General features: G+C 40.0%; 1 protein-coding gene, 1 long non-coding RNA gene and 2 pseudogenes across 2 annotated transcripts; 1 reads left to right on the forward strand and 3 right to left on the reverse strand.

Moving 5' to 3' along the window:
• Nucleotides 1–3,855: 3,855 nt before the first annotated feature.
• Nucleotides 3,856–4,345, forward strand: LOC122359185. Its single transcript, XR_006252691.1, has 2 exons — nucleotides 3,856–3,931; nucleotides 4,070–4,345. It is a non-coding gene; the product is annotated as an uncharacterized LOC122359185 (long non-coding RNA).
• A 7,892-nt stretch (nucleotides 4,346–12,237) lies between these two features.
• Nucleotides 12,238–13,698, reverse strand: LOC122358694 (annotated as a pseudogene).
• A 928-nt stretch (nucleotides 13,699–14,626) lies between these two features.
• Nucleotides 14,627–18,416, reverse strand: LOC122358695 (N-formyl peptide receptor 2-like). The gene is given in 5 exon segments (XM_043258545.1): nucleotides 14,627–15,915; nucleotides 16,035–16,095; nucleotides 16,210–16,442; nucleotides 16,444–16,634; nucleotides 18,192–18,416. Coding segments are annotated over 5 exon segments (870 nt in total). The 5' UTR covers nucleotides 18,262–18,416; the 3' UTR covers nucleotides 14,627–15,600.
• A 2,418-nt stretch (nucleotides 18,417–20,834) lies between these two features.
• Nucleotides 20,835–22,432, reverse strand: LOC122358696 (annotated as a pseudogene).
• Nucleotides 22,433–22,587: the final 155 nt, after the last annotated feature.

Below are 22,587 nucleotides of genomic sequence, written 5' to 3' on the forward strand. Positions count from 1 at the left end.
ATATGGCCATCTTCTCTTCTGCAGAAGCTGGTGCCCTTTGTCCAGACCCCATTATTCCTCACACATGAACATATAGAGGGTTAAGACAGCTGTTTATAAAAATCTGACATTCAGCAATCGCTGTACTAGATAAAAATCCAAATTCTCATTTGCAATTGCCATGTGACAAGCATGCAATGGGAGTCAGCATACAAAAAAAGTTCAGGATTGCAGCAGTGACCTTTTAAGCTGTTTGACTTGTAGTGCAATATCTATATATGAAGATACAATGACTATGAAGGGGATGAGGTAGCTCACTATGAATTCAAACTTCAAAATTTCAGAATGCTCAAATTTGGTTAAGTCAAAAAGGAAGAGTGCCACCAAGGTATGAAATCCACGCTAGCATACAGAAGATCCTGGCTTTCGTTCTTTTTATTTTTAACCCACACAATCACCCATGTGCACACACATCAGTCCAGACTGATAACTACCAAAAAATATGCTTGCAAATGTTTAGCCTCAACACCAAGTGAAAACCCTGCAAACTGGGTCACTGATGTGGTGTCTTCCAAATAAGGGATGGATTTGTAGGATTGGAGAAATGATGTTGACTGCTGCCTTTATTTTATAACCAGCCACCAATATAAATATAGCTGCAAGCAGCAATTACGGGACCAGACGCTTCCAGTGACAAAATGAGGAGCTAAGCATGGCACGAAGCAATAAATGCAACAATGAGTAATTGAAGACATTTTAGGATAATTGTAATAGAAATGGCTGAAAACCCACAAAGTTTGTGTCGTTGTGTCAAAGCTTTGCAGAGATATAGCCTCAGACTCATTTTGGCACCCTTGCCTATAATGTGTAGCAGCAATATACAAAAATGTTGTCAATCAATACAAAGTTAACAACCTTTGTGTCAGCACGGTCTGAAGATGGTCTGTCACGGTTTTGGTGTTAATTGTACTAACAGTTGAGAAGGAGTTTGGAAAAGTAGGTTTTTAACACCAATAAAATGGCGAACAGGAAGTTCAGATTTCCTACTAGAAAATTGGTATGTATATTGTCAGAATAACCCATTGAATATTTTGAGACCAATTTGAGTTTCATTAAAATAGGCTAATGCAATTAAAATTATTAGCATTTTTGGAAATTTCATAGCTAAAGGTTAATGAATAGCGTAATAGTCTTGACCAATAGGTGGTGCTGTTACCAAATTGATGTGGCCTGGCCAGTGTGAGGTGACAATGGAAAATACAAAGTTTGGTGCAAATATGTCAAACTTATGCATAGGTACAGCCCTCAGATGCAGTTTGGCATGTTTCCAGCAAATTTGTTGATGCGTTAAATGAAAACCATTCCGTGTATTTATACAAAATCCATAACGTTCTGCCAGGTTGGTCTGAAGATGATCTGAGTCGAATTTGGTGAAAATCAGAGTAACGTTCTAGGAGGAGTTAGAAAAAGTAGGTTTTCAACATGAATCAAAATGGCGGACAAGAAGTCAATAGGTAAAATAGGTATTGATGTTTTTGAGTACCATCAGGGCATGGTGCTGAACATTTTTTCAAAAATTATTTTTGAAATGATATGCTAATGCGCTGTGCCCATCAGGCCATTGTGCTGAACATTTTATACTTATAACCTGTTCTTGAGATGTTCTTGCCGACACCCAAAACATTCTTCACGATTCTTCACGATTTTCTTCAAGAAATGTTGCAGGTCGATTCTTACTGATGTTTGTGGTTCTGTGCCACCTCCATACCTCGTTATTGGCTGATGTACTGATAAGTGCAAAATGTCGTATAATAACTTGATGTGATTGCACCATCATGCTTCATCACTTGAGCACTTGCTACTTATCAAATGACGCGTACTTTTTGAAAAGATTGATTTTACTTGTGAAATGATTTAACTTCTTAGCTGTTTTACTACATTCTGATCGTTCAGTAGCGGCACCCAACAATCTATTTTCACATTTTTTAACATATCATGTGCTCATATCATCTAATATCATACATATAGCACCATATCATCTAATTTCAACATATCACATCACTGAACATCAATCAATCAAACGTTTATTTATAAAGCACAATAAAAACATTCAGGAGCCGTTTCATTTTGAGCCTTAGAAATAAATAATGCAATTTTAAACTCGACTCGACTGTAACGGACCGGCAACCAATGCAGAGAGCATAATAAAGACGAGATTTGATCAAATTTTATATTTGCTTGACTTATTCCCATATAAAGGGAATTGTAATAAACAAGCCATTATGAAACAAATCTTTCTCAAACCCTAAAATAATAATAATAACAATGATAATAATTGCTTTTGATAATCTTAATTTGTAAGAAACTGGATTTAAATAGAGAATTTATCTGTTACCGAACTTCAGCAATCGAAAGTAACACCCAAATGTTTTCGCAGACAGTTTTCTGCGGGAATCCATATCACCCCAACCATAATTGAGGGTTCCTGAAGACCCAAACACAATGACCTGCATTTTGTCCACATTTAGATAGAAAAATTAACCAAGCTTAGATCAAATCAGGACACAAACAGCCAAGAATCAAACCTCTACGTGCTATTTGTTGAAAAGTGTGTCTACTGGTGCGTCAAGATTCGGTTAAAATAAATAAAAAGCAGAATTGCAACTCTCATGGCATCAGATCAGAGCGTAACGCTTGTCAAGTCCCCGGTGTCTGGCGCCAGAGACAGCAGCAGTTACACCTCGGTGCAACGGGAGGAGGGGGTCGGGTGGAGCACCTCTTATGGTGCATGGTTGTTTTTGTTGGGAATAATGCAAGAAAAGAAACATGTGCAACAGAAAGGCGAGCAAGCAAGAGTGGGTCAGGAGAAAACAATAAATCGATCAAAAACGAGAATGAGATTCCACCTTCATAGCGTTGCATTTTACGTGACAGGGCAACAAAACAGCGCTGACTGCGAAGAGTACGTCGGTTGAGGAAGTGTCAGACTCAGCAGTGTCCTGGCCTCCTTCCCAGAGCTTTGATGCTTCTCTCTTTTCTCTAGCTCTCTCTCTCTTTCTATCTCTCACTCTTTTTCTGGCTTCTGCGTTTCTCCCTGGCATAACAGCAATCACATGCTTGTTCAAAGACAAATACGTTTAACGATCCTAAGCCTCTTTTATCATTTTCTTCAAGGGCAGGTAGAGTTGGCTGTCGTCAACATAGAAATTAAATGAAATCCCACGTTTGGTAAGGATGTACCCCAGAGGAAGCATTTACTGTGAAAGCCTAAAAATCCAATTTATCAAATGCAGATATATATAAATATATATAAATATATATATATATATATATATATATATATATATATATATACATATATATATATATAAATATATATATATATATATATATATATAAATATATATATACATATATATATATATATATATATATATATATATATATATATATATGTAACCGGGGTAGAATTCACTTTATATTTTATTTTATATCCCTGGAAATGCACCTTTGGTTTCCTGTCACGTGGTTATGTGCGCTGTCCCCTTTAAGAAATAACCGTTCGCGCACGTGAGAGAGAGAAGTGCACGTCGACCGACAGAGAACCGAGTTAAAGCGTTGCACAAAGAAATAGTTGATAAAACTGTTAAAAGGAGATAAATCCCAGTTTATATCTACTCGTGAATGTGTGGGTACATGGTTTCATTTGACGATCACAAAGGAGTTGCCTTATTGCACGTGAGAGATCGCCAGTGGGGAAGGGAAATTCGACCACGTTAATGGAGATCGAGCGTGAGTTACTATAAAATGTTAAATAATGTAAAGTATGTTATTATATGTTTACCGAGCAGTAATTTTATACTTTACTGTGTTAGAGGAGAGCAACGAAATGTGAGATCGAGTGTTAATGACCATGTGAGCTTTTGCTGTGTGCTTCGTGGAATCAGTCGGAGTAAGTGTTGCCTATTTAATTGTCTCAAAGTCTGTATCATTATGTGTATTTTATGATTAATATGCTTATAAGAAGCTATATATACGCAAATGGGATATGTATGTTTATGTTCTTTTTGTTCTTTGTTTGTTTAAACAGGAGAGCACATATAGGCCACTGCCGTTGTTTTGTACGCCGTTGTTTTGTACGCCGTTTTTCCGTTTTTGTAACCTTGTTTGCACCGGGTAAAATTGAAGGGCCTGTAATCCTGTGAAACCTATTCAGGAAAGTTAAGACCACTGACGTTAATTAGGTGGTTGTCTCTGTAAATTTATTTATTTTTATTTTCTTTACTTTGTCTTACCCTGAATTAGACCTTAATGCTGAGTTTCCTTTTAAGCTCAGTCAAGAATAAAAGAACCCTTATTTGTTAGATGTCCTGGCGGTGTTTGTGTTTTTTTTATTTAGTACAAGTTCACTTGCCCGGCCACATCTAATTTTGGTACCAGGAGTGGGGTTCTGTTTTGTTTGGGGCTGATTTAGTTTTTTGTAACAACAGTGCAAACAACGGTAGTGGCAAAAGGCGACTAAGTGCTGAAAGGACCTGCAGTTCCATCCTGGTAGAAGCGACAGCAGTACAAGGTGCCAGCGCATCAGGACTCCTGAGCTTGAGGACAGCGAGGAGGAGGACAGTGTTGAACTGATTGTTTGAGAACTAAAACTGCCGGAGCAGTCAAGTCAAGTCATGGATGCTGAGGACATCAGAGGTGCAGCTGCGATGGAGGACAACTTTCAGGGTGCAGGTGCTGAGGCACCAGAAATGGACATTGAAAGAGGTAGCCCTGTCTCACATCTTCAGTCCCAAATTTCGGAGCTGGGACGTAGGCATGATGAAGTAATGTCAGCTCTTGCTAACATGACTAATGTTCATACTAGGTCCTATGTGTATATCCCAAGAGAGAAACAAATTGTACCGTTCAGTGGGGACCCAGGTAAAGACTGCCAAAATGTAGATGAGTTCATTGAGGAACTGGGGAGGGTTATACGAGTAAGGGGGTTAAATGTTGAAGATCAGGTAGATTTTATTCTCTCCCACTTGAAGGGGTCAGCTTTGGATGAAGTGAAGTTGTGTATGGGGGGGAGGATAGGGCACCTGAAGACTTGTTCTCATATTTATGGGCAGCTTTCAGGGAGAAACGTAGCACCTCTCAGCTACTGCACACATTTTATGCACGGAAACAATTGGATGGGGAAGATTTTCGTGATTTTTCACATGCACTGTCTTTGATGTTAAACTCTGCACTGCAACAAGCGCCACATTGTGTTTCAGATGTGCAACTGGCATTGAGAGACCAGTTTATAGAAGGGGTGAGAGATTCAGCCCTTCGAAGAGAACTGCGCAAGGTGGTGAGAGAGCGACCCCATGCCACATTATTTGAAGTTCGCGAGGAGGCCCTGTTGTGGTGCTCAGAAGAGAGACCTCGTCCAGCGAATGTGGCACGAAACCGAAACCTGGTGAGTGTGGGGGGAAGTGCAGAACATGCAAGGATGACGGCCACCATGCCGAATGACTTGACTGTAGCCCTACAAGAAGTAATTAAAGTAGTTTCACAACAAGGAAAAGCAATCGGGGAACTTACCAATGCGGTTCGTGATCTCATGATTCAGAAATCTGGACCAACTGCAGAGAGACCTAGTAAGTCCAAATTCAAACCGCGATATACCCGAGATGGCCAACCTATTTGCTTGAGATGTGAGGGTGTTGGGCACATAGCCAGGCAATGCACTGGGCAGCGTTTTCAAGAAAGCCCTGTGCTAGCTATGCCCGAGTCCCAACTTCCGGGAAACTGTGTCCCTCCGCTATGCGAAGAGCCGAGCAATGAGAGGGGCAGTGATGGCTCAAAGACTGACACACTGACAAAAGAGCGGTTTCTGGAGCGTGCAGTGGGTAAGTGCCCAGAAGTGGAAATTCATGTTGGGGGGGTAGCAATCCGCTGTCTGTTAGATACTGGCAGTAACGTTAGTACTTTGACGGAGAGTTTCTTTAAAGAACATCTGCATGGGGAAGACAAGGACATGCATTGGACAAGCAAGTGGTTAAAAATTACTGCCGCCAATGGGTTGCCTCTTCCCTATCTTGGGTATGTTGAACTGGATATCCAGGTAATGGGGTTGACTCTTCCTGGCTGTGGGTTCTTGGTGATTCGTGACCAGAATGAAGGGAAGACTGACTTGCCGCCTCAGGCATACTTGGCATGAACATAGCCCAGCGTTGTGCAAGCAATTAATTGTGGCTGAGTTTGACCATGCTTTGGAGGGGACGTTGGATGCGGACTGGAGAGCTGTTTTAAACCGAGTACAAGAGGCTGCCTCTGTAGAATCGAATTCCGTGGTCCGGTGGCTGGCATAACGTAAGGCATATGTCCCTGCAGCCTCCGTGGCTACAATTCAAGCCAGGACACATAAAGAGGTAGCTGGAAAAGGAGGTTTAAGTATAATTGAGCCAGGTAAAGCACAATTGCCAGGGTTTGGTCCTGCTTCCTACCTTGGTATCACCTGGTAGGCGGGTATTCCCAGTGCAGGTAGTAAACTTGTCCCCAGCAGATGTGTGGCTGCCACCCAAGGTGAAATTGGGGATACTTGCCCATGGACATCAAGTTGAGAGTAGTTCCTGTAAAGTCAGATTCAATCGGATCTCTGCAGATCACGAGGAGGTTATGGTTAACCAGAGGTCAATGACAGGGGTTACCGGTGATCTGCAATGTCCCTTAGAGAAGATACAAATTGGAGTGTACTCCCGCCCAACAGGCGGAGTTGAAGGCGCTTCTAAGGGGATACCTGGACGTGTTTGCCATCTCTGATGAAGACCTTGGCTATACTGAGCTGGTAAAGCATGAAATTCCCTGAATGATGACCTTCCTGTCTCACAGTCATACCGGCGTATACCCCAACCCAATTCCAGGAAGTGAAGGAACATATCTCTGGCCTGCTCAAAAGCATGTCATTCAAGAAAGCTCCAGTTCGTATGCATCTCCTGTGGTGTTAGTCCGTAAGACTGATGGGAGTCTTCGGCTATGCGTGACTACCGGAAGCTGAACTGTAAGACAAGACGCGACGATTCCCATTGCCCCGGATAGATGAGAGTCTGGATGCTTTGAGTAAGGCCAAGGTGTTCTCATCTATTGACCTCGCGAGTGGCTATCACCAAGTAGCAGTTCATGAGAAGGACCGCACAAGACAGCTTTCATTACCCCATTTGGCCTGTATGAGTACCAGCGGATGCCGTTTGGCCTATGTAATGCACCAGCAACATTCCAGCGTCTCATGCAGACCATAATGAGTGATCTGGTCTTCCAAACGCTGCTAGTCTATTTGGACGATTTGCTTGTGTATTCAAGTACATTCGAGGGACACTTAGTGAGGCTTGAGGCTGTGTTACAGAGGTTGAGGGAGGCCGGACTTAAGGTAAAGGTGGAAAAGTGCCACTTCCTGCAGTCCGAGGTAAAATTCTTGGGGCATGTGGTCTCTGCTCAAGGGGTATCTACAGATCCAGACAAAGTGAGTGCGGTGAGACAGTGGCCAGTTCCCCACACTTTGAAGGAGCTGCGGTCCTTTTTAGGATTCTGCAGCTATTATCGGAGATTCATCGAGGGCTTCTCAAAGGTGGCTGGTCCACTCCATGATGTCGTAAACAAGTGTGTCCACCAGGGGAGTGTTATTCAGGCTAACAAACTGTTTAAGGGCTCCTGGACAGCGGAGTGTCAGAAAGCCTTCGAGCATCTCAAAGAGAAGCTTACATGTGCTCCAACACTAGGCTATGCAGATTTTACCCTACCTTTTGTGCTGGAGACCGATGCCAGTAATCTAGGATTGGGTGCTGTGCTGTATCAGCAACAAGGAGGAAGTAGGACTGTGATAGCCTATGCAAGTCGAAGGTTGAGGGGCAGAGCGGAACGACAGGAACTACAGCAGTATGAAGCTGGAGCTTCTGGCACTCAAATGGGCTGTGGTGGAGAAGTTCAGGAGTTACTTGCTGGGATCCAAGTTTACTGTCCTAACAGATAATAATCCTCTCTGCCATCTCAGCACGGCTAGGTTGGGAGCCATTGAACAGAGGTGGGCTGCGCAACTTGCAGTATTTGACTTTGAAGTGCAGTACCGCCCTGGAAGGTGTAACACCGCAGCTGACGCCCTCTCTAGAAGGCCAGGACTGGAAGGGATGAACGTGGAAACTGAGGATTCAGAGTACGATGGATGTGTAGCTATTTGTAGTGGGCTTCAGACAGGACTGCAGTCGGAGAAGATCTGGCAGTGCTAGCAGCGAGTCCTGAAGAGGGAGGAATAGGAATGTTACAGGCAGCTATGGAGGATAGAGAGACTGGGGAGGAACCCCTGGAGAATACTCCAACGTTACCTGGATACACAAAGGATGATCTTCGCCAGTTTCAGGAGACAGATCCTACTATCAGTGTGCTCAAAAGTTTCTGGGACAAGAAGAGGAAGCCCACAAATCGAGAGAGGAAGTACTTGTCCAGACAGGTGCTGTTGATGCTTAAGCAGTGGGACAAGATTCAAGAGAAAGATGGACTGATGTACAGAATGGTGGACGACGTCTTCTATGGGGAGTGCCAACAGTTGCTGCTCCCTGAATGTCTCGTTGAAACGGTGTTGCGGAGTGTCCATGACCAAATGGGGCATCAAGGCATAGAGCGAACACTGGCCCTACTCAAGCAGCGTTGTTATTGGGTGGGGATGTATAATGCTGTGGATAAGTGGGTGAAGGAGTGTCAACGGTGCGTGCTAGCCAAAATGCCGCAGCCCAAGATTCAAGCCCCTTGGACCCCATTCTTGGCCTCTCATCCCCTAGAAGTGGTTGCAATGGATTTCACCACATTGGAACCTGCGTCTGATGGGCAGGAAAATGTCCTGGTTGTTACTGATGTATTCACGAAGTTCAGTCAGGCATTTCCTACTCGCAATCAGAAGGCGGACACTACTGCTAGGATCCTTCTAAAGGAATGGTTTCTCAAATATGGAGTGCCCCAGCGTCTTCATTCAGATCAGGGAAGAAACTTTGAGAGTGCTGTGATTGCAGAGCTTTGTAAACTATATGGAGTGAGAAAGTCCCGCACTACACCACATCACCCTCAGGGGAATGCACAATGTGAGAGGTTTAACAGAACTCTGCACCCACCTCTTGCGTTCCTTACCTCCAGAGAAGAAGCGGAGATGGCCAGAGTACTTACCCGAGCTGGTGTACGCTTACAATGTGACCCCACATTCCTCCACTGGTTACTCTCCTTATTACATGTTGTTTGGGAGACAGCCACACTTACCAGTAGATGCCTTGTTGGGTCAGGAGCCAGATCTAGAAAAAGAACCTGCCTGGTTGTCCGTCCATAAGGAGCGGCTCCGGGATGCTCATACCAGGGCACGTGAATACACTGAAAGGAGAGCCGCAGATCGAGTTGCCAAGCGTGAGGGTGGAGTATACTGTCCCGAAGTAGTGGTTGGGCAGCAGGTGTACTTACGTTATCGGCCCCCAGGACGAAACAAGATTCAAGACGCCTGGGCACCCACAGTTTATCAGGTGGTGGAAGTGCATGGGACAACCTACACTGTGGAGCCAGTTGAAGGTGGTCCTGCAAAACGAGTACATCGATCAGGCATTAGGCTTTGTCCGAGACCAGTTCCAATGCCACGGAGGAAAGTGAGACCTGTAGAAGAAGTACCAACCTCAGGGTTGGTGGACGAGATGCCTTCGTTAGATGCCGAATGTGTGCTTGTGGAAGAAACCATATATCCTGAGAAGGACCCAATGCCTGAGGAGTCACAGCAACTGGGTGTGGCACCATTTGATTGTGCTGGGGCTGAAGTGGAAGAAGCACAGGAAACATGTGATGGAGCAGTGAGTGGCGAGAGGAGGGCTGCTCAAGATAGCCTTCAACCTGATACTGAAAGGACTGATTCACCTACAGATGTAGTGTTGACTAGACCAGTTCCTGTGCCCCGGAAGCCTAGGGCAGAGAATACTCAAGTGGATGCTCCCGATCCTACGCCCCGTAGAACACAGCGGTCAAATGCTGGTGTTCATAGTAACCCAAATAGACTACCCAAATCCTCCTGTAATGCAGTGTCCTTTACTCCCGATGTTCTTTCCCAAGTGTTAGCAGGGGTGGTCTTGTATACATCCAGTAAACTACAAGGATTGGTGGATGAATAAATTGTATTGTGTAGTCATCGAGGACGCTGACTGTAGGCAGGGGAGAGTGTAACCGGGGTAGAATTCACTTTATATTTTATTTTATATCCCTGGAAATGCACCTTTGGTTTCCTGTCACGTGGTTATGTGCGCTGTCCCCTTTAAGAAATAACCGTTACGCACGTGAGAGAGAAGTGCACGTCGACCGACAGAGAACCGAGTTAAAGCGTTGCACAAAGAAATAGTTGATAAAACTGTTAAAAGGAGATAAATCCCAGTTTATATCTACTCGTGAATGTGTGGGTACATGGTTTCATTTGACGATTACAAAGGAGTTGCCTTATTGCACGTGAGAGATCGCCAGTGGGGGAAGGGAAATTCGGACCACGTTAATGGAGATCGAGCGTGAGTTACTATAAAATGTTAAATAATGTAAAGTATGTTATTATATGTTTACCGAGCAGTAATTCTTATACTTTACTGTGTTAGAGGAGAGCAACAAAATGTGAGATCGAGTGTTAATGACCATGTGAGCTTTTGCTGTGTGCTTCGTGGAATCAGTCGGAGTAAGTGTTGCTTATTTAATCGCCTCAAAGTCTGTATCATTTTGTGTATTTTATAATATGCTTATAAGAAGCTATATATACGCAAATGGGATATGTATGTTTATGTTCTTTTTGTTCTTTGTTTGTTTAAACAGGAGAGCACATATAGGCCACTGCCGTTGTTTTGTACGCCGTTGTTTTGTACGCTTGTTGTTTTGTACGCTGCTTTTTCCGTTTTTGTAACCTTGTTTGCACCGGTAAAATTGAAGGGCCTGTGATCCTGTGAAACCTATTCAGGAAAGTTAAGACCACTGACGTTAATTAGGTGGTTGTCTCTGTAAATTTATTTATTTTTATTTTCTTTACTTTGTCTTACCCTGAATTAGACCTTAATGCTGAGTTTCCTTTTAAGCTCAGTCAAGAATAAAAGAACCCTTATTTGTTAGATGTCCTGGCGGTGTTTGTGTTTTTTTATTTAGTACAAGTTCACTTGCCCGGCCACATCTAAATATATATATATATATATATATATATATGTGTGTGTGTGTGTGTGTGTGTGTGTTTTATTCAGAATGGTTCATAGTTCATAACAAGAGATCATCATAACAAAACGAGCTTTTGCATTGTTCTAATGGTGCTAATTGTAATGATGCTGGTCAGAATCATTTTGAGATGATTTTTTTACACGTCTAACCATTCATAAAATGCATTATGGTTGAGAAACCAATTTTTGGTCTTTAACGTCCCATGATGCACATTTTAAAGAAGATATTAAACCAGTGGTTTAAACCATTAAACCAATGGTTTTGTAACATTTTATCACATATATTTTGACCATCACAATCAATCGCAGCATGCAATGGTTTTATATTTTCTCATGTTTACTTTTTTATATAATGTGAGACAAGTAGTTGCTTTTTTGTCAGGCCATTTTTTCACACAGTGATTTTTCATTTTTTTGTTATTTGTTTTGCTGCATCTCAGCTGTTATTTTACAAAATTTCATTTTAAGATTTCTTTTCAACATTCAAAACTTCATTTTAAGGTTTACAGAAAGAATTTGTTTTTTTGACCCCTGACGAGAGGTATCATACGTCTTTAAGCCAACAAGGAAAAAACCAAACACACCGCTTTAAGGCGCATAGACGTAAGATCAAATGAACTCAAAGTGAGCGCCCAGGAACTTAAGTACTCAGACCAAACAAGGATAATTAACTAGGCACACCTGAACAGAATAATACAATCAGCCCAATGCGGTAACGGTGGAAAAGGTAAACAAAGTCCAAATTAACAGAAACCTTGACAGTAAGAGCTATTATTGTAGCTATTAAAACACGTAAAACTGCCATTTAAAACACGTTTCAAAAAAATAAATTGCTGCTCAGACAGCAACATAGCGTTGGCCCAGATCTTACCCACATCTGGCTTGTGTGAAAATCTATGCGGGCTGGATCTGGGCTGACACTGATGGCTGTCTAAGTGGATATGTAGCCCTCTTAAAACTTACATCCAGATCATACTACATCAGTTAATTGTGATGCATCCTATTAAAAGTAACCAAATTCTGTTTAGCCATATGTTCAATTTCCAAAAAAAGCCAGGTGTTCCTCTGAGAATGCGCTTTCGAACACCTTCACCAAAGATTGCTTGAGCTTTTTCTTCACACATGAACACGTACAAGAAGGGATTCAGGCAGATGTTCAAGTAGGTATGACTGACTATGAAGAGCCCTATCTGGTCGAAAACACTCTGGAAGCTGGTCAGATTGTCTGATATCTCTGTAACAGTTCATACATCCGCATTTCGAGGAACTTGCAAACATAAAGAAGAAGGCCAGGATTACTGCTAAGATAATACAGAAGGGTTTTAGTTTATTGTCTCTCCTGAGGTGCTCGTACTCTGATTGCCACATATGAAGCCAAAACAGAACACTACCAGATCCGTAAAGCCAGACATGCACAGAGTTTTTAGTGGAGAACTGGAATCCGTTTTCCGAAAGATGACTAAAGACAGACTGCAGTCGACTGCAGCTAACCAAATAAACAGGCAAATTATCTTCGCTTTCAGGACGGTTCGTTTGCCCCAGGCCCACACCACCACCCAAGTGGACAGGCAGTGGTCCAGACTGATCACCGTCAGCAGGAAAGTGCTGGCGTACATATTCAGCAGGCTGCACGACATGCACATAAAGTCACCAATTTGAATTGCTCATAACAAAACACCTGCGATAATTAAATAAGCAGCTAATAATTGGTAGGAAACGAGAACAAAGGAAAACTTATCAGAACAAGCTAGAAGTTTATGAAAAAAAGAAGCTAAGAAAAAAGTAGTCTGTGACAGACACAAACATGTATGTGTACATATATACGTAGATATATAGAAGAAGGTATTGCAAGAAATGTTAAACATGCTCAAAATTGAAAGCTTACTGGTCTTCTAGCTTGTATTGCAAGTTCATCTAGTTTCTATTTCTTAGAAAATATATTTTTAAGGGCGAGAGAGGATGACTTATCACATTAACAGGATATGTAGAAATGAATTGCATAAGTTGCCGTAAGTGTCATAAGTCATAGTTATTCTAGAAAATCTGATGAAGTTTTGGGTCATAGGTATAAATAAAAATGTAATCATCAGTTTAAATATATATATATATATATATATATATATATATATATATATATATATATATATATATATATATATTATTGTCCAAAAGTTTTAGGCAGGTGTGAAAAAATGCTGTAAACAAAGAATTATTTCAGAAATATAAATAATTATTGTTTATTTTTGTCAATTTACAAAATGCAAAGTGAGAGAACAAAAGAAAAATCAATATCAGATTTTGCCTTCAAAACAGCAGTTCTTCTAGGTAGACTTCTACACAGTTTTTGAAGGAACTTGGTTGGTAGGTTGTTCCAAAAAGCTTGGAGAACTAACCACAGATCTTCTGTGGATGTAGCCAGGCTTCTCCGGACAGTAGATGGGTGTATCTGGGTCCCACTGGTTTCTGCCAGTTCTGAGCTGATGGCACTGCTGGACATCTCCCAATTTTTAAGGTTAATAAGCTTGTTGCGTTTTTCATCTGCTGCACTAAGTTTCCTTGGCGACCACTGCATCTACGATCCTTAATGTTGGCCGTCTCTTAGTGCTTCTTCAAAAGAGCTTGAACAGCACATCTTGAAACCCCAGTCTGCTTTGAAATCTTTGTCTGAGAGAGACCTTGTTGATGCAGTATAACTACCTTGTGTCTTGTTGCTGTGCTCAATCTTTCCATGACATGAAACTGTCTTTCACAACCTCACCTTGGTATCAAAGTTCGGCTGTTCCTCACCCAATTTTAAGCCTCCTGCACAACTGTTTCTGTTTCAGTTCATGACTGTGTTTCAACCTACATGTGACATTGATGATTATTAGTACCTGTTTGGTATAACTGGTCGATCATACACCTGACTATATTCCTACAAAATCCCTGACTTTGTGCAAGTGTACCTATAAAAATTGGTACTGGTTAGAAAGCTGGTTTGTTCGCTCACTTTTGTAAATAGACGGCATCCTTTGTAATGTTTCTTTTTTTTCTACTCATTGCTTTCAACACATGGGGGCTTTTCCAGGAAGCAGGTTTTGTGACATACTCGGGTTTATTTAAGTAAGCAAGCAGATGATCTCAACTTTCAGTTTCAAAAATGGAGGTAAATTTCAGTATATGCAAGTAGCCATAGCAACTTGCTCTCTGAAGATAACCTGCGCCGGAGTAGGTTATGTTTGAGGGTTAGAATAATTCTGATATGGTTATTATATTTATTACAATAGTCATATATTATAAGCAAACAATATAATTCTTATTTTTCTGGATTTAAGATTAAACGAAAAAAAATAATTACACCACCACCAGTTGGCAATATGCGCAAGTATTTTGAACAGAAGAAGTAGAAAAGAAAAAACAGCATGGCTCGCTTTTTCTTAGCGACGGTTTCCATAGAGACTAACTAACCAGGAACAAACTCTATGTTGAATGAACTTACTCCCGGACACATTCACAAGCATATCTTGATAAATGAACCTTGCTTTCTGGAACACCTCCTTCAGTAGCTCCTCACCGTAAGAGGAAGTGTATTTCAGTACTGCCAGCTGCTCAATGCATTGTTGATATTATAACATAAACACATGTCATACTTGTTAATAGCATAGTGCTTATGACTCTGGGCTGCTAAATGTGCACAACGAACCGAAGTCCAGGTTTCTGAGTTCATACAGTCACTGAAATGTGATCATGTGGTTATAGATAGATAGATAGATCATCATGTGTTTTGTGTGTTAGTGTGTTTCTGTATTTTTATTATTATTATTTTTATTATTATAGCGCAGTGATGTTAAATGTACATTAATAAAAAAAAGAATAACGCGACTATTTAATGCCTAGTAATAAGTGAGACAGAAATAGCATAAAAACTGTATTTATAAAAAACTGAGGAAGACTACAGGCAGAATGTTTAAAACAGATTATCATCGCAAAATAGATACTAGCATTAAATTGACAGAATTACAATGGGGTTAAAACGTTGCGTCGAACAAGTCAACATAAAGTATTGAAAATAATAAAAGTTTTCTACAAAATACACTTTGATAAACAAAGACAAATCATTTGTATGTTTTCCACAAAAAGCATAAACAATGCAAATTGCTTTCAATACAACTAAGCAGCAACAATTTATTCAACCAATGGTGTGAGTTTGAGGCGGGGTTATCATTTTGTCCAGCCAATGAAAAATAGGGGCGCGTGAAAGTCAACAATGAAAAGTGGCTGTTTTTAGTTTGATGGCGTTTAAAAATCTTTAACACAAATTGGCACTGAACCTCAGGCAGGCATCAAGGCAATGATGTTGAGTGATTTATCTGATCGTTTCAATCTAACTTAAGGAACGAATATCTCTGAGGCTGATTTTCTAACAGCATGTATTGTTGTCCTGGCTGCAGCCGCCTGACGAGACGATTGTTTCGTTATTCTGCTTGAAATTTTGCGATTCTGAGAGACGCGAACATGTGGAAGGACGAGATGTTCGGAAAGGCAGGTGTTCCTCAGCGAAAGCCGTCTCCAGCACCAGCAGCAGAGACTGTTTGAGCTTCTTCTTAAACTCCTCGCACATGAACACATAGAGAATGGGGTTCAGACAGCTGTTTAGATGAGCCACGCAGTTAACGAACGGTCCAATTTTTTTGAACTCGCTTGCAGCGTTGGTCCACCCATTTATACGCAAGAACTATATGAGACAGCTGTTGAAAGTGAAAAGGAAACCAGCATATGAAAAAGGCCAGGATCACAGATATGATAACCGGAAAGGCTTGAGCTTCTTTCCTCTTTTGAGACGTTTGCTCGCACTCCGATAGCAATGTACGAAGATGCGATGATCAGGAAGGGGATGAGAAAGCCCACTAAAAACCTGTAAATGATCAGAGACTGTAAGACGTTGTTGTTGGATTTAATGGAGCATTGATTTTTCACTACCGAGCGGTACAAAACAAACGGGATGCTGCAACCCATGGCTAAAACCCACGTGAGTGAACAGATGATCCTGGCTTTGACCAGAGTTCGTTTGTTTTGAGCCCAAACTATCACCCAGGTGGACAGGCATCGGTCCAGACTGATAGCCGTGAGCAAAAAGATGCTGGCAAACATGTTTAGCACCGCCACGAAGGAGACAAACTTGCACATGAAGTCACCAAAGAGCCAAACCTTCTTAATGGCACGAACAATGTAGAAGATGATGATTAAGATGAAGATGAAGTCTCGCGATCGCCAGGTTGAGAAACCAGATGGAGTTGACGGTCGTCTTCATTTTGTAGCCGGTCACATATATGACGAGCCCATTTCCAACAATACCCACAGCAAATACGACAAAGTATATGAAAATATTGAAGATTTCAATGCCTGATAAGTCTGTCTGCGTCGAGTTGGTAATCTGCGCCACACTGTTGTTAGCTGCACAAAAAAGCAAAAGACAATGGTTTATGGCAGAATTAACATTAACATCTGATTCTTTGAAGTGAAAATCGAGTCAGTTAGAATGATTCGTTCACAAATCCAACTGATACTGTTAACAAGTTTAAATCACTGATGCAGTGGTTAACCATGGAGCCCTCTTCCGCCACCAAATAAAAACGTTTTAATCTCACAACCTGTTTTTCTGACAATTCTGAGAAAGAAATCTGAATTTTATAAATCGGATATAAAAAGAATTGCGAGATATAAACATTAAATTTTACTGTACATTTTGTCATTTTTTTTCTGAATCCTAATTAAAAAAACTAATTTGCAATCTAACAAATCTTTTTCTGACCTTTTCCCTGTTAACATCTCGTAGTTCTTACTTTTTCCCTGAAAAAAGTCATAACGGTGAAATATAATGTAATTTAATGTAATGATGCAATTCCTTTTTTTCATTTCATTTTTTTTTCTTCTGTGGAACACAAAGGCTTCCATGCTTAACAGTTTCCTGGAAAAAAAATATTAGTGATGATTTTCATTTCTGCATAAAACGGATGCGTGTCTACAAAGTACATTGTTTATTATTGTTGCAATTTTATTATAGTTCAGTTAGAATTTTACACTGTTTTAGTCATTGTAAATAATGCTAAAAATAAAATAATCGTCAAATTTTAATCATCAAAATTATGAGGCTCAAATTAAATGTTTTTAACAGGAGTTTCTCATTCTTACACCAGGCGGCAGCCTTTCCTATGCTCTGTATTACATTTAAAATACATTATGTATATTGTAAATAATTTTAACATAAACAAGAATAAATGAGAGTACTCAGCTTGTTAACTTTTAACTTTGTTTTTTTTTTCACTGCTGAAAATAGGGCTGTTAAAAGAAAAAAGTCTGTCAGCAAAACCTTGTTGCACAATTCACATGCACTGTAAGACCACAAAACACTAGCCAGTATGAAACAGGAAAGGCTCTAACTCATAAACAATATTTTATTGTAGTTCTGAGCTCAAAACTGCTAGCAGCCAGTTTTGCATTTAAGCAAATAATTTTTGCATTGATACAGCTGCAGAAACTATATTAACAGCATCCTGTACCCTGTATGACCACAGCTTTTAACCACCGCCGACTGGCAAGCACTAAGCATGTTTCTAAAGCCACAGAAAACATATACACAATATTTTTGTTTGTCATTTTATCTTAGGGCTTGAAAAGGGTTTTCCAGATTAACAGCAACAGGGAGAGAAGATGACGTCCTTTTTAAATTTCGGTTGGGATAAAGTCTAAACTTTCATCTCCAGTGGTCACGCTGCTTAATCTTGATTAAATCTCCCATTCAGAAGAGGTCAAGATAACGAATCTCAACCAAAGGGGTGGAGGAATCAAAAGATGCATGATGCACAAAACTGAATTACAGCAAAAGAGCCGATTCACCCGGTTCTTTTCATGGGGCTTCGTATCTGTCTCAGTAAAACACAAATTTGGTATAGTTGCAATATAGGTTTAAAAAGTGTATCGAACGGGAATATTGCGTAATTGCATTCTTACCCATTTTTAGTCCTTTCTTGTCTGTCCTTCCTGCAGGCGTATTATCAAGCTCCACACAGCGTCTTTGCATGAACAATTGCTGGTTGTTTCCCCTTTACTTAAATGAAAGAGAGAGTGGGGTGGAGTGATGATGCAACCAGGGAACTCTGCTTCTGCAGAAAACTGCTTTAAATATTAGCTTTCAAAGGAAAAGATCTTCTACGGTGACCCAGGATATCACTATAATTATCATCCTAATTCGTCAAAAAAAGAAACAAATTTATTAGTTAAGACAACAGCCACCAAAAACGAATTGGGTGGAGAGAGATAATTAGTCCTGCAGTTTACCATAGATCCTTCGAGCCTGAAATGCAAATTTGGCTCACCACATTCTGAATGTATTATGGTTTATCTTTCTTTTTGAGTGTTTGAAAGCAGCGAAGTAGGCGCCATCTAGAGGCTATGAACTTATTCCTAATTCACTTTGGTTAAAAGCGTCTGCTAAACGAATAAACGCGGATCTCTAAAAAGGCAGACCTTTTAAGCCATTCAGGCTAGTTCGTCAACCGTCCATCTTTTGGTCTTTTTGCATTACGATACGAATGCAAACCTGATTTACGTACATTAGGAAGTTTTTCATGGTAATCTGGAAAACAAGGTGTTGTTTTATATTCGAGAAACTGTAGATGTTCTCAATACATTGACTGATGGCAAAAGTGAGATTTATTATAATTGAACATCAATTAAAAGTTACTTTAAGTTGTTTTTTTTTTACATTTCCAGGACACACAGTCTGTTGCGTCCCTGACTCATTCTTGAACGCTCACAAAAGAGAACAGGTCCAGTGTCAACTAGAATCAAATTAGCAATGCCAGACATTACTAGTTTCCTCATATATAAAAATACTCGCCTTTTGAACTTTCTAGCAGTAAAGGAACGTCTGCCGCAAGTACCTCTAGGAAAATTACTTTAGTATGTTTTACAGTGAAACACTATTTCAGTATTTTTCAGTCTTGATAGTTAAACAAATGAATAACAAAAGCACTTGACAAGCCCAGCTAAACCTAAAACAGACATTTCCTGTAAATGTCTTTGATTGGTTGATAAGGATGTTGTTCGGCACCCTCAAAGATTTTGGTTTACAAACCCACTGCACTTGGTGAAATCACGTTCACTGTGAAATTTATTTGTGTGTGTGTGTGTGTGTGTGTGTGTGTGTGTATGTCTGCACCTGGTATTTGTCACGTTATGGAAACCAAATCCCTACAAGGATAGGAATACGAGTACATTTTGTGGGGACAGTTTTTTAGGTTCCAATGAGGAAACAAGCTTATAAAACATACCGAATATTTTTTTTTGAAAATCTAAAAATGCCAGTAGTTTCCTGTAAGGGGTAGGTTTAGGTGAAGGGCTGGTGAAGGACATACAGTCTGTAGAGTATATGGAATGTCCCCATAAAACATGGAGACACAATGTGTGTGTGTGTGTGTGTGTGTGCATGTAAAAGGGCCCATCATTTCCAACAGTTTTTTTCTCCATATATATATATATATATATATATATATATATATATATATATATATATATATATATACCATTAAAATGTATGATGTGATATAATATCGCATCGCTACCCGATCTTATGAATGTGTGTATATAAACAGTACGCCAAACAGAAATGAAAACTTGTGGTATAGATAACAAAAAAATGACTTTGGCGTGTTTATGCTACACAATGGGTAGGATTGAATTTGTGGGGTAGATGCGTAATACGTAAAAACGTCCTATCATTTGCACGCCAAACATGTGCATTTCAAGTAAATGTCAAAGTCCATTTTTATGTATCAATACAATGATAAAGTTTTTCTTTTCATACTATTTACAGGGGCGGATTTAGTGAATTATATGCATCTACACACACCTAGATCAGCCTTGAGTTTCTTTTCTGTAGTGATGCTTGCTTCTGCATAATGTTGGCCCACAGCTGTGTCCAGTGTTTTGACATTTTTAATGTGTACGTGTTATAATGGGATTCTTTCATTTACATGAAATGTATTAATTTAAACATATACTGTGTTCTGATGCAGCTAAATTCTCAATAAAACAGTTGTCATTGATATATTTCACTGATTCTGTTGTCATACAATGGGATGGATGTGAAATGTGACTGAAAAGCGACCCTTTAAGACTACATAACCAGCTCTAGCTCCAAGATTAGTACTCCAAGCCGTCGTCTGATAAAATCAAATAGACTATATGTAAAATAAAGACAATATGCTGTTATTTTTGCAATATTGTTGCATGTAAATTTAAAGAAATAGCATATCTGAGAGAGAGAGAGAGAGAGAGAGAGAGAGAGAGAGAGAGAGAGAGAGAGAGAGAGAGAGAGAGAGAGAGAGAGAGAGAGAGAGAGAGAGAGAGAGAGAGAGAGAGAGAGAGAGAAAGAGAGAGAGAGAGAGAGAGAGAGAGAGAGAGAGAGAGAGAGAGAGACCGTTAAAAACCCAGCAGGAGTTTCTAAACATTTCATTGATTCAACTTTTCCACTTGTATAATGCATTTTATGACTGTATATATTGTTGAACCTCATTTGTATGTATGTAACTCATAAATGAAAAAGTGTGGCTGTCAAGGTAAAAAGGCTGAGTCATAATTGTCGAGTTAACTTTAATGGCTTGGTTTTTGATCCTGGCAGCCTGCAAGCATAGCCATAGGGATGTCTTTTGTTTGCTTTGAGACTTTGAAGTCCAGATGATCCTCAGCGAAAGCCGCTCTCAGCACCAGCTGAAGAGACTGTTTAAGTTTCTTCTTATACTCATCACACATGAACACATAAAGGAAGGGGTTCAGACTGCTGTTTAGAAAAGCCAGGCAGTTCACTACAGCTTTTGTTTTTAATAAAACCTCCTTAGCGGACTCACTCCACTGATTCTCCTTTGCGCTTATGCAACAAAACTTATGAATGTGATAAGGAAGCCAGCATATGAAAAAGGCCAGGACCACAGCTACAATGAGACGATACGATCTGAGCTGCTTCCCCTTTGGAGGGTTTTGACTCGCACTCCGATTGCTATATATGAAGATGCAATGATCAGGAAAGGGATGAGGAATCCCACTACGAACTTATATGTGACTAAAGACTTGTAGAATTGTATAGAAGTTGGAGAGTCAGAGATTCTCTCCGGCTCTGCTGTTGAGTGGATGATGACTGCAGGGATGCTACAGCCGATGGATAAAGCCCACACAATCTTGCAGATGATTCTAGCTTTGAACACTGTTCGATTGTTCTGAGTCCACACGATCACCCATGTGCACAGGCATCGGTCCAGACTGATAGCTGTCAGCAGAAAAATGCTAGCGTACATGTTTAGGTAAAGCATCAAGTGGATGAACCTGCTATTGAAGCTCCAAGCCATCTTGCAAAGGACTAAAATTAAGGTCGTGATCAGAGCTGAGGAGAAGATGAAGTCTGCAATTGCTAAGTTGAGGAACCAAATGGAGTTGACTGTAGTCTTCATTTTGTAGCCGGTCACAAATATGATAAGCCCATTTCCGATGAGACCCACAACAAGGATGGACAAGTAAATGCATAGTTTGAAGACATTGGTGCCTGAAAAGCCTTCGGTTTGCACGGTGGAATTGTCTGTTATGAATCTAGTGAAATTTTGTGGTCCAAAAGTAGTGCCCGCTACTCAAAAACAAGAGAAAATGCAATGAGTGTTGGTTTCTGGAATCTCAAAACATTTTATTGTACATTTTACATTTTACATATTACAAATTTCAGATTACAATAGCATTGTGCGATGAAATTTTAAACATTCATGAAATAAAAATGTATTCATTGTAAGTATATACATTAAAATAACATTTTCAGTAATTTTGCAACAGAAAAAATTAAAACATGATGACATTTTGAAAAATAAAATTCTGTTCTCAAATGATATTTACCTACATTTTGCTGTTCATGTGTAAATGTTGTATGAAGATTTAATTTTGTGTAGATAATCATAGAAAAGTCATTTAATTGAAGTCAAAGGTCTGGGTCAATGTAATGTACAAAAAAGAAAATAATCCACCAAAATCAAGCAATGAACAGACAAGCAATCTTCATAAAACAAAACATAATACAAAAACTGAAACCAACTACTGAGACACTGTCTGCAGTTAAGAACACACTATTATATAATAAAAAAAAATCTTTAATAATAACATTATTCAACAAGCACCAATTATGCATAAAACACACAAATTAGATTCTTACCCATTTTCTTCAGTCTGTGTCGAAGCCCATAAAACCTCTTTGCATCTGCTCTTTTCAGTGGACAGTAAAGAGCTAATGATGAATTCCCCTTTACTTATGAAAGAGTGATTGTGGGATGGAGTTAAAAGAGAAATATGCTTCTACAGAAATCTATTTGTG

The sequence above is a fragment of the Puntigrus tetrazona genome, chromosome 15, assembly GCF_018831695.1.
Source record: "Puntigrus tetrazona isolate hp1 chromosome 15, ASM1883169v1, whole genome shotgun sequence".
In the NCBI taxonomy this organism is placed as follows: domain Eukaryota; kingdom Metazoa; phylum Chordata; class Actinopteri; order Cypriniformes; family Cyprinidae; genus Puntigrus; species Puntigrus tetrazona.